At 38.8% G+C, this 12,550-nt stretch overlaps 1 protein-coding gene across 1 annotated transcript; it reads left to right on the top strand.

The window, feature by feature from the left end:
- The first annotated feature begins 232 nt into the window (after positions 1–232).
- On the top strand, positions 233–7,836 carry rhoub (ras homolog family member Ub). The gene is made up of 3 exons (XM_007260902.4): positions 233–785; positions 3,619–3,677; positions 5,523–7,836. Exons 1-3 carry the CDS (start codon positions 590–592, stop codon positions 5,976–5,978), a joined length of 711 nt encoding a protein of 236 aa, XP_007260964.2. The 5' UTR covers positions 233–589; the 3' UTR covers positions 5,979–7,836.
- Positions 7,837–12,550: the final 4,714 nt, after the last annotated feature.

Raw genomic sequence — 12,550 nt, forward strand, 5'->3', positions numbered from 1 at the left:
CAAGCATTATTCCTATCAATATTATCAATATATATGTAAGATAAAAAAAAATGTACCTCTAGAAGAAATACTGTATTTTCTTTTGCAAAATGAATGCACATGTTTATTATCATCACATTTTATATGAAAATGTAGATGACTATGAAGCTTCGGGGATGTGAGGTCATCAACTTTCAACCAATCAAAGGCTGGGAAAGGAATAGTCCTGCAAAGGGAGGGGAAATGCCTTTAAAACGCCCCTCAGTCTTCAGAGAGCAGCTTCATGTGTAGGATCTCCACCCACGAGTACTCTCACTCCATAGTAATCTAGTGTAGGTATCTAACTCAGTTTGTAGAGTTTCTATGAAGACACTGGTTACACGGATCTTCTCCTGAAACCCCAACAGGACAGCACAGGGCAGTGATCTGTGGAACTACTCGCTACATAGATATAATCCTCTGCTTTGCTGCTCCTGTCCTGGTGGTCTCTTAAGATAGCAGACAGTGGGAGACCCTCTGAGGACTTTTTGATGGTGTTTTCCCGACTCACTCCGCTGGGAGTGTGTGAGAGATCGGTGTGCAGAGCAGACCCGGCGTGTTAAAATTCAGAATGAATAACCAGCTGATGGCTCCGCCGGTGCCGCCTCACCACCCGAAGCCTCCCCGGCAGTCAGGCTCTGACGAGCGGGCGCTGAAGTGCGTGCTGCTCGGGGACGGAGCCGTGGGGAAGACCAGCCTGGTGGTGAGCTACACGACCAACGGATACCCCACCAAATACGTGCCCACAGCTTTCGACCACTTCTCTGGTGAGTTAAACCAGATTTTAACTCGTTCAGGGTTAGTTTTTAAGTTCTAATGTTGAAATTGTTCCAAAACATATTGTCTTACTCATATCTTGGGAAAAAAATTATTACTGCATTGTTATAATAGAGTTTAGCTCTTATTTAACGTTGTGTTATTGTGTTTTACTGAACCTCAGATATGGACATGGATTAAAAAATATACCCCTCTAGCCCATGCCTAGATATCTGCTCAAGAGAGTCCTGACAGGACGTCTGTACAGAAACTAGTGTGTGTATATAACTTACATTTACATTTATGGTATTTAGCAGACGCCTTTATCCAGAGCGAACTTGTGTCTGCAATGGGTGAACCTAAAGTAGCTGAAACTGTCATTAGAAGAAGTATCCACAATCATTTGGACATGATATAATTTGATAAGATAAAAATAAGAAGACAATTTGCAACGTCACAGCAGTACAGAAGAAAGAACACAAGTGTCAGGAAATATACAATATAAGATACAAATTTTAATCTGTACAAAAAAAAATCCAATGGTTCCCCAGTTATATCTCACAGTAAGCAGTAACCGATGTTATTGCATATAGGCTGACAGTAATAATAAGCAAATAAATAGTAAATAGCTAAGTGGCATGTAGCTACATACAGCTCTGGTCAAAATAAGAGACCACTAAAATGTATGAGTTTCTCTGATTTTACCAAATTGAAAACCTCTGGAATAAAAGCAAGCTGAATTGCTTAACGTTTTGCATGAAATCATCCAAAAGCAGTGTGTAAAACTGGTGGAGGAGAATATGCCAAGGTGCACGAAAGCTGTGATTAAAATCAGGGTTATTCCACCAAATATTGATTTCTGAACTCTTAAATTTATGAAAATGAACTTGTTTTCTTTGCATTATTTGATGTCTGAAAGCTCTGCATCCTTTTGTTGTTATTTCAGCCATTTTTTATTTTCTGCAAATACATAATCTAAATAACAATATTTTTACTTGGAATTTGGGAGAAATGTTGTCCGTAGTTTATAGAACAAAACAACAATGTTCATTTTACTCAACCATATACCTATGAATAGCAAAATCAGAGAAACTGATTCAGAAATTGACGCTGATTGGTTCTTCCAGAGCTGTCAGCCAGTTTCTACGTACGACAGAAATTGGTATTAGCAAAAATTATAGTCATGGCATGACTTTACAATGACAAAACATGTGGTTTAAAGAGTTGAAATATAGCTTACTTACAGAAGCAACTTGGCTAAAATAAGTTGTTAGTACTGCAAGGTGTTAGAAAACCCAGTTAGGTTAGCTAGCTAGTTACTCTAGAGAAGTTGGTTAGTTAGCTAACCTATAGTTAGCTTAACTAGGCCCGCTGCCGTTAGTTACTTTGCGTTAACTTCTGGCTAAGCTAACTAGTTTAGCTTAGATAACGTGTTTAATAACAGATATCAGGCTAACAGACTAAGCGCTGCCACCTGCTCTCTCTCCTGTTGTGAAAGATAAAAGTCTGTTGGCAGCACTTTCTGCTTTATTTTCCGCTTTAGAGCGAACCTGTGGAGTTATGAGTCAGCGATAATGTCTCTCATAAACCTCTGACCATGAGTCTGACTCACACTTTTATACAGAGTTTAGCTTTTGATAAGCCGTTTTCCCTGTTACATTGGGTACTTACCAACTCTGTGTTTGAAGCACCAGACTACACAAAGTAGCTACTCGACTTTATCTAAAAGTCCCCTTTGATTAAAGCCATGTAGCGTGTACTATTCCTGTTCTAGGAGGCTTAGTGTTCAGTACAACGAATATATAGCCATATATTTGCTATTTTAGAACAAATGGACCAATAAAAATGCTTTAAAAAAAAGGTAAAATTGTCATTTTAGAGATGCAATGTTTTTAAACAGTAGTTACAATAACAAATTGTTCAGTTTCTCTAAACCCTATGATTTGAACATCCCCCTGCTGCCCATATTTCTTGATTTGCCAGAAACTTGTACTATTCTTTTGTTTTTAATATAGTAGCTAAATACTTTGGGGTGTTTTGTGTATCACCTGTGGCACAGTTTGAAGACAACTTTTTATAGGAGAATTTATTTTTGTTGTTCAATAAGGAACATTGGGCCATATTTATCAAGCTTTTCAGAGTAATATTGCTGATCTGTTACTGAATTCTATTAGATCAGTGATGAGTGAGGCACATAGTTTGCAACACAGTGTAAAAAGTGTGAGTGAAAAAATGAACTTTTAGCCTAAATTGGTAAAACATCTTTTAAGTCTTTTAAAATCCTCCTCAAAGTTTGTCCCTTTAAGTCCAATGAGTCCAACCTGTTGCAAAATCAGTGAGAGATCATCTTACCCCTGTGTGATGGGGTTATTTTTCCACTGAGATTTGTAAGGCAGTGGCCCAAAGTGATGTCATTGTCCTGTGCTTTGAACCAGATCTGACAGTGAATCTGACACTGATTTCAGAGTCATTATGCAATTCCACAGGTGGCACTTCGGGGAGAAAGGGCAGAATCAAAGGCAGATCAAATGACGGGGATTTGGGCACTGTTACACAATGGAGCTGGTCAAATGATAAGGCCTGCTTTTTTTCTGCAGACAGGCTTTATTTCCGTGTAGTTTCTGTTTGACGTGATTAGTGCTGTCAAAGCTTGCTTACTGTATTCAGTAAACGTAATGGGGTATATTCTGACCTACTCGTTCCACTCTTTCGAATGTTTGGACACAATGATAACATTTAAGGTGTACAAGTGGTTGCAGGTGTGTGTATGTTGGTGGGTGTGGGCTGCAGAATGACTCACCTCTCTCTAACTTTTTTTTTTTTTTCTTTTTCCCTTCGTTGCAGCTGTCGTACAGGTTGATGGACACCCAGTGAGACTGCAACTCTGTGACACTGCCGGACAGGTAAAACCAGCAACATTTTTTTGCCTACTTTTCTTAGTAAATAAGAAAAACAGTCCTAAAATATACCAAAAAATGGCACATACACACATTCATTCTCCACAATCAGGAGAGAGGCTGAATATATATGTATGCCCACACTTACACTCCCTGTCTGGAGCTTAGCAGTTCAGAAAGGATGAAGGGAGTACACTGGTTCACTCCCTTCACTGTCTGTGAATTGTCTGAGGCCTGAAGGACACATTGCAAGGCTGTCTTTTTTTTTTTTTTTTTTTACAAACTCCTACACTGTATCACTGTAAGCAGAGGCTAGAAAAGCCCCACGGTGTTCCTGTTGAACTTGAACTCACCCCATGTCCACTCTAGTCCCCAGCACTTATCCATGCAAGTGTGTCAACCTTGCGATAGGGAGCAGAATTAAGGTTTTTCTGTAAGTCACAGGGGGGGTGGATGTGGAGGGGATTTTCAGTGAGTGAGAAGTGATGGAGTGCAAGACCCAGCTAATTAAAACAGATTAGAAGTGACGCCATATTGTGTAGCAACCTAAGAAAGGTTGGAGGGGAAAAAAACAGTTACCGAGTTCATTCTTAATGAATGAATGAACTAAATTTCTCTCTTTCGCTCTTCTATTTTTGATTCTCTTTTCATTCTTTCTTACAACATATTGTCTCCAGGCATATCTCTTCATTCCACAGTTTTAAAAGCAGAAACTACAAAATATTCTGTATTAAAACGCTTAGAAAATAACTTACTTTCTTCTGCATATTTAACATATTTGATCTTTTTTGCAGTCTTTTCGGTTTTTAAAACACTGAGTGCATTTCTTTGCACAGGTTTTGAACCCTTTTAAACTCTTTCACTCTCCAAACAATCATAAGTCTTTATTGTGTACTGTATAGGTTAACCAATAAACGGCTCTGCCCTTTCGGTACACAGCCAGTAAATCCCCTCATACAGCTGAGCTGAGAAAGGCAAGCTTGGGCAAACATAAAGTCAGTAGATAACAGATCTCTACAGCACTCAGAAGGTCAGGCTTTCGTGTGGATTGCAGAAACACAGGAAAGTTGTCATGGCAAATGCAGAAAAACACACTTGCTGGTATTGTAAAAACAATGGGCTTTGCTTAGATTGATTAAGTATTATCACATTTCCTTTGTCCACCAAACACAGATTTGTTTTTTTAATGACATTACAGTATATTTCAGGGATTCAGAATGTATGTGTATATATGTTGTATTACAATAGTGGTAGAAGGGATAAAGAAACTGGGTAGGTAAGGGTTAAGCGCTCTTGTCTGAGCCAGGCTAAGTCTGTGTTCTTAAGGATTTGAGAGGCCCTGTTCTTTAAAGCTTTGTGGATCTATAGTGTTAATTTACTTGATTTTCACATTATAGGGGCAGGAGCGAGGGGGCAGGGTGTGCCTGAGTTGCACGTCTTGGCACATTCGAAAAAGATTACAGTTTGAACAGTCTGTTCCACAGCAATTGTGGGATGTTTCCAGTGTGGGCCAACCTATAAAGTTCGAGTTAATTGATTCCATGAATTATAAAACACCCTGCAGCTTAATAAAAGGATTTTATTATTTAGAGAGAGATTTGGAATTCCAGGGTGGATTTTACAATTGAATGTGCTTGATGGGATTTAACCTTATTATGGAATATTCTTTCTTTATATAAAACAACCAAAAAAAATAAGTCTGCATTAACTGGAACTGGGATAATAATATGACTGTTGTTCTCAAAGCAGCTCAGTGTGTAATGTCTTCCTGTAGGATTTGATAGGGTTTTGTCTAGTCTAATCTATTTCTAACCCTGTTTATCTCTCTCTTATTTTTTTTGTCTCTCTCAGGACGAGTTTGATAAGCTGAGACACTTCTGCTATTCGCGCACAGATGTCCTGCTACTCTGCTTTAGTGTGGTTAGCCCTGCCTCCTTCCAGAACGTGGGCGAGAAATGGGTGCCTGAGATCCGCCGGCGATGCCCTCTGACTCCACTGCTGCTGGTGGGCACACAGTGTGACCTGCGGCAGGACGTTAAAGTGCTAATCGATTTAGCACGGCGGCGAGAATGCCCTGTTCCAGAGCAGGATGCCCGTACTCTTGCAGACAAAGTCGGTGCCGTGACCTACGTCGAATGCTCGGCTCTCACACAGAAGAACTTGAAGGAGGTGTTTGACGCCGCCATTGCTGCCGGCCTTCGGCAGGCAGACAGGCGAGCCAGGCGGGAACGCAAGGTTCGCAGTACAGCTGATAAGATGAAGATGCTCTCCAAGGCCTGGTGGAAGAAATACGTGTGTGTTCAATAGCAAGAAGCAAAGGGGCGACTTCACCGACGCAAATGGACAAAGTGACAAAGAGTGACTCTTGGCTGCTTTAGTGGACGTTGGGTGCCTCAGGCAGATGGACTGCTAATAAGTGACTGAGGAGCTGCTATTGACGTGGAGGTCAGGAGTGTGAGGTGGGAGCAGTGTTGCTTCAGTGACATGTTTACACTGCTATGAGCCATGCTACCGTCCTGGCAGTTTCACCAGCTTTTCTGCTAAGAGCTGTTTTATGAGCTGTGACTGTCCCAGCTGTTCTGAACTCTTTATCTGCTTCAGTTTGGTCAGCAAACAGGTTTACTTGGCTATTGAAAACTCTGTATGCTTGGATATCTCTGAGATTTTCCCCTTGTTCACCAACCAGGTTCTGGTTTTGAATCATGCGCTCCACCTTCCTATGTCACAAGACTTGTATTTATTTACTCATGTCAGATTAATGTAGATATGATTTAGTTTTTTTTTATTTTCACAATGGCACCCACATGCTGGTGAATAGAACCTGCTAATAACACTGGTTATCAACTTAAGATCTGTTCCTATGTTGATTTGTTTTTTGTTTTTTTTTTTCGTTTCCCGCTCTCTCTAAGTAACGCTATGCCCTAGTTCAAATCAATGGGCTGGTACTTCTTTAGTGGCCACGTCTAAAGTTTGAGGTCACGGTGCCATGATGTTCCTTACTCAGCTCAGTGCTTTGACAGCTGTTGCTGTTGTTGGTGGCCACCCAGTAAATCACTTGTGACTTCTTTGAGTGTTAAGTGCTTCTCGTGTGGCACAAAAAGAAAACAAAGTACTGTACTGGCCAGCTCCCATTTCAGACGCTTCATTGGCATTGGATTAGCTTGGTTAAGTAACATCATAAGTAATCCAAGATCCAGTCATGCCTAAAGTTTACAAAATTTGATCACCTTGGCAACATGATTTACACTGTACTTTGTGTACAGATGGTTTCACAGGGACTGGAAGCTTTTGGGTAGGCCTGGCACAATTAAAAAATATATATTTTTTGTTTGTATAGTTGCAATAAAGAATATTGTCATTTTTAAAAGTAAATTTTATGCCACATTGTAATGATATGGTATAATAATGCAATTACAAACTGTTTTAATAGCAATGCACTTTTAATTATAAAGAATATTCATCCTAACTAAATAAAACATTAATAAAATATAACAACTAAAATAAAATACTGGTTCAATCACATTAATTAGCTGTCCTTGCTTTGAAGAAAAAAAAAAAAATGAACAACAGGTCAGCAAAAATGATTGAGGTCATGCCCAGGCCCATATATTGTACGATAAGTTGATAATATAATTATCGTGACAGGTCTACTTTTGCTTGTTTGTTTTATTGGTAAAGCATTGGTTTTACATACATTTGCCAATGTGGAACAACAGCCTTTATATTTGATCACACTATATTTTTTGTGACATTAATGTTAATGACAAGCCAGCCCAAATGTGCAGTTCCTTTGCTATATTCAAAAAAGCTTTAAATGAAGTGCAGTTGTACTAGTTGTATTGTCAATGAGTTGATATATATATTTGCTTCTTATTATTCAGAAGCCATTTTGCTCTCAAATGACTGAAGAAAGTTGGAAATTAGCTTTAAGATGTACCGCAAAAATTGATCAAAGCTGAGTCTGATTTTTGTGTACACTTTACTGCTTTAGTGCCATAACTTTATCAGGGTAAATCTGTAGATTTGTACATTTTATAATGGTATATAATTGTCTCTTTGTTTCTATGTCCCTGTATGATCACCCCTTATGGTACATGTGAGCAAATGAGTGCTTTCTCATGATTATCATGGCAAATAAATTCAGTTCTTTGAATTAAACCTGAAACTTGTGTGCGACTGGTGATGTGCATGATTATAATGTGAATACTACATAGCAGATGAAAAAGCAGTGTATAAATTCTTTGATTGTAGGGCTGCAACGATTAGTCAATATAACCGACAATGCTGCTGAGGACAGCGCAATAGAAGATGAGTAAATGGCTTTCTTACACAGTTTACATTACAAAAAGCTACATTACAAAAGCTTTCAGACCTGAAATAATGCAAAGAAAACAAGTTCATATTCATAAAGTTTTAAGAGTTCAGAAATCAATATTTGGTGGAATAACCCTGTTTTTTAATCACAACTTTCATGCATCTTGGCATGTTCTCCTCCACCAGTCTTACACACTGTTTTTGAATAACTTTATGTCACTCCTGGTGCAAAAAGTCAAGCAGTTCAGCTTGGTTTGATGGCTTGTGATCATCCATCTTCCTCTTGATCATATTCCAGAAGTTTTCAATTTGGTAAAATTAAAGTAACTCCTTATTTTTAATTTCTCTCTTATTTTTTCCAGAGCCATATATCAGTAATTTCCATGATTATATAACATCTAGACATTTAAATGCCTTTTAAATCTCATGGTTAGCTGTTTCTATCATTTTAAGAGATGAAGGACATGGCAGAAATAATTGTTGACTAATCGACTAATCAAAAAAAACAATCATCAGATTAATCAACTACCAAAATAATCATTAGTTGCAGCCCTATGGTTACCTCAGGGGACAACTTGGGAATGCCCACATCTGTATAAGTTGTAAGGATTTCTCTTGTGAATGGGGTTGAATGTTGGCCAGTGTACTGACATTTTACATTCCTCAATCCACATGTATCACGTGTAGCAAAAATACACATACATACCATAGTGGATATCTCTGTGGGTGGTAATGATCCTGACTGGTGGTGTCTGGCAAGAATTTTCCAAGCATTTATGTCAGAAAGCAATCCACATTCAGTGCAGTGAAGGAGTATTGGGAGAGCATCAATAACCCAGAATCCAAGTTCAAAATTCAAGATGGCTGATCTGCACAACAACAGTAGTAAAAGCAGTAGTATCACACAGTTCATTAGCACTTCTATCTGTTTGTGTATCATTAAATCTTTCATACACACAGAACAAAACAATTCTGGACTTGTTTTCATTGTGTTTGGATATGCTAAACTGGTTTAAACGGCTAGCTGCTAACAATGCTAACGTTGGACATTAATAATAGGATATATTTTGGTTGGATTCACCTTTAAACACTTAATAATTTAATTGACAAACCAGTTGTGGTTAAATTCCAAAGTTTAGCAAAGTCTAACTGTGTTTAGGAAATGTAATGTTTAGCATTCCCAGCACAGACAGCTGACTTCTGAGGTAAGTGGAACCGAGCGTGCTGTAATTCTAGCATAATAAAGTAAACATGAAGTTTACAAACACAAAAAACAAAACCAACCAATTACTCTAAAACATTAGCATTACCAAATTAACATTTAAAAAAAGACCATTGTAGTCAGCCTGAGTTTCACAGGTTTGCTGTTTTGCAAACGAATGGGACCACCCAGCCCCTGTATTGTCTGTCTGAAGAGTGTGAAGCTGAATGCTCATTTTTAAAGACTACGTGGCTGCCGTCTCCATTGTGACTGTGACTGCGTCTACACCGGCAATTTAGAGGCTTTGTTTTGTCTGAGACAGGAGCCAATTGCAGGGGAGGCCAAGTGAAAAAAATACAGTGTGTATTCTCTCAAGGCCAAACACAAGCAACCTAATGAGCGGTTTCATAAGCAAGGTAGACAGTTTTTAATATGAAGTTCTCCCTTTAGCTGAGCAATTCGGAAATAAAGTCCACCAAGTTCCTACTACACATTAACATTGTGAAGCATTGCTGTGAGGATTTGATTGTATTCATTGATCACAGCGTTTGTAAGGACAAGTTGTTGGATGATCGCCACCCGACTTCATCTCAAGTGCTCCTGGCTTTTTACCAACTGTTATAACATAGGGACAGCTTAGCCAGTTTGCATTGCTTGTAAGTAATTATTAAATAGTAGTACAGTGTTCGTACTGTTTTTTATGGATGCACCGTATTATTAGGCGCACTATCAATGAACATCTATTGTCTGGTCTATTTTCATACATAATACGCACTGGAATTATAAGGCACATTTCAAGTGACAAAAGAAAAAACAAGGGTGGTGCGCCTAAGTAAACAAAACTGTGATTCTTAAAAAAAAAAAAAAAACTAGCACTGGATGTAAATCTACACAGATTTCTCTCCTAAAAACTGTTCATTTGGGTGAGTAAAGTGCTTCCATTCCATTATTTTTAACAGTGTGGTTAGCAGCAGCAGCTCTAGCTACGATTAGCAGCGCAAAGTGCTAGTAAATGCCATCCGACAGCGCTACACTGAGGAACCCTGAGTGTTTTGGTAAGCCAGGGCGATATTAGCTAGCGGTTCGTCCCACATAGCTTGTTTTAACATGGTAAACACGCAAGCTACAGTTCAATGTACTCACCTCTGAACAGCAAAAGAGCTAGTGCTGTGGTTATCGAGTAATGCTAATACTGCTTCAGCCTTGGTGCTGGAGAAACTTCAGTGAAACTCCTTTATATCGCTTATATAACTTCAGCGGAATGACTTTACTGCTTCTTACAACCTGACTGGTGAAATTCATACATAAGGTGCACTGGATTATATGGATTATATTTTAATTTGGGGGAAAATTTAAAGATTTTAAGTTAGTGCCACTGGTTGCAAGATTGGATTGTCAAAGTTTCTGTAAAGAAGTCCAAAGGTGATCTGGCATTGCATGAATTTTAAAATAAACCCAATTTAAAATAAACCCAATTGATTTTAAAGCATTGTTGTGAAGATTTGATTGCATTTGGCAACAAGACAGTTAGTGAGGTCAGGTTTGTTGGATTTGTTTCATTATCACCTCACCTCATTCTTAACTCCCCAAAACTCTTCTCAAAGGTAATGTTTGGAGCACCATAACTTCAGAGAACACAATTGCACTGCTCCACAGCTCTGAAGAAACAATACTGTGTGAAACAAGAAACCCACAATGACCCTGGGCAAAGAAATGTCTTATAGTCTTCAGGTTTCAGCGCAGAGCTAAATAGGTTCACGCAGTTCAAAAGAAATCACATGAAGCAAACTAATCATTTATGTAATATGCCCACAGGGTACAACACAAAGGTACAACCTTCATACCTTCATATACAATATGTCACAGAATGTGGCACCTTCCAAGTTTGACAGATCCAATATTCTCATAGGTTTTGAGAAAAATCTTTCTCTCTTTTTTTTTTTTTTAGATTATGTAACTCTGAGAACAATTAGGTAACAGCTGAACCCTTGACTTGACTGGAAAAGGAATTTTGCAGCCAGTTATGACAACTGGATGTCAACGACAGATTTCTTTGCCCTCCAGTAATTACTGGCAGAATGACCTGGGTCGAGTGGCGCTGGATTAGAGTTTAACAGAGCTGCTGGTGTAAGGCCCGTTGCTCTAGCAGTGTGGTCTTGTCTGGGTGAAGTAAGGATTACTGTGCGCATGCATGGCCATTATATGAATGCAATGTGCCCAGACCCCGGTGTGGAATTGTTGGTGGGATTAAAACCAAACAGCGACTGGGTCACGTATGTGGAGAGTGCTGATCCTGACACAAACTTGCTCTCAAATTATACTGGGTTCTGTGGTTTATTGTTCTAGACGAACGCAAACCTCTTAGTTACACAGCAGGTTTGGATTTGGTTTCACAACAGCCGGCCGCAGTCTTGAGGCCGGGGCAGTTTCCCGCCGTAATTGCTCAGTTCACATGTAACACAGAGGGGAGAAGGATGGCTGTAGCATCCGTGACAGCTGGCCAGTCCTCTTCCCGGCCCCCGTGAGAATATTACAGCCTTCCATCTACAGTCTGTCTTGTTTTACTACCTCCAGACAGTACTGTCAGTTTTAGTCAAACCACAGTGAGAGTTCTACAATGATGTTAACCTCCTAAACTGCAGAAAAAACAGTGGTTCCTGTTTTTTTTTTTTTTAACAGACTGATATAAACTAGGAATAACTCAGATGCATAAGTTTGCATTGCTTTGCACTGAATAGCTACTGAATTGTAGTCCTTAAGGTGTAATAAAAGGCATGGAGTAGAAGGGGTTAAGGAGGGTTTTATTCACCATTAAAGTGTTGGTACATACAGTAGATCTCTTAAAGTAGGTGTGCTTTTGGTAGGGTTCTTAACATAATATAATCTGATACAGATTACTTCTTATCTGATTATTTTCAGATTACTTGTCTTTTTAAAGTCACATTAAAGTAGGAAAAAAACTATTTACCAAATGTAAAAATTCACATGAAATCATCTATACCACATCCACATCTTGTGTACTTTTGCAACACACATGTTATGTTATTTATTTTTATTTTTCTGCTCAGTATCCTCAAGTGCATTCACAAAGACCATCAAAAATGTTATGATGAAACTGGCTCTCATCAGGACTGCCCCAGGAAAGGAAGACCAAGAGTTCTGTCTGTTGCACAGGATAAGTTCACCAGTGTACTAGCCTCAGAAACTGCAAACCCCAAATGCTTTACAGAGTATTTTGGTTTGTTTAACACTTTTATTTTACTACATGATTCATTATGCGTTTCTTCATAGTCATGATCATAATTAGGTCTTTAGTATTAATTTACAATGTAGAAAAAAAAGGAAAAGAAAAAAAAACATTGAA

Source organism: Astyanax mexicanus, chromosome 18 (assembly GCF_023375975.1).
Source record: "Astyanax mexicanus isolate ESR-SI-001 chromosome 18, AstMex3_surface, whole genome shotgun sequence".
Taxonomy (NCBI): domain Eukaryota; kingdom Metazoa; phylum Chordata; class Actinopteri; order Characiformes; family Acestrorhamphidae; genus Astyanax; species Astyanax mexicanus.

What these genes read in the sequence shown, in the direction of transcription:
- rhoub (XM_007260902.4), top strand. Translation starts at nt 590, where the DNA reads ATGAATAACCAGCTGATGGCTCCGCCGGTGCCGCCTCACCACCCGAAG. An exon ending in AGCTTTCGACCACTTCTCTG is followed by an intron (nt 786 to 3,618) that starts GTGAGTTAAACC and finishes CCTTCGTTGCAG; the next exon opens with CTGTCGTACAGGTTGATGGA. An exon ending in TCTGTGACACTGCCGGACAG is followed by an intron (nt 3,678 to 5,522) that starts GTAAAACCAGCA and finishes TGTCTCTCTCAG; the next exon opens with GACGAGTTTGATAAGCTGAG.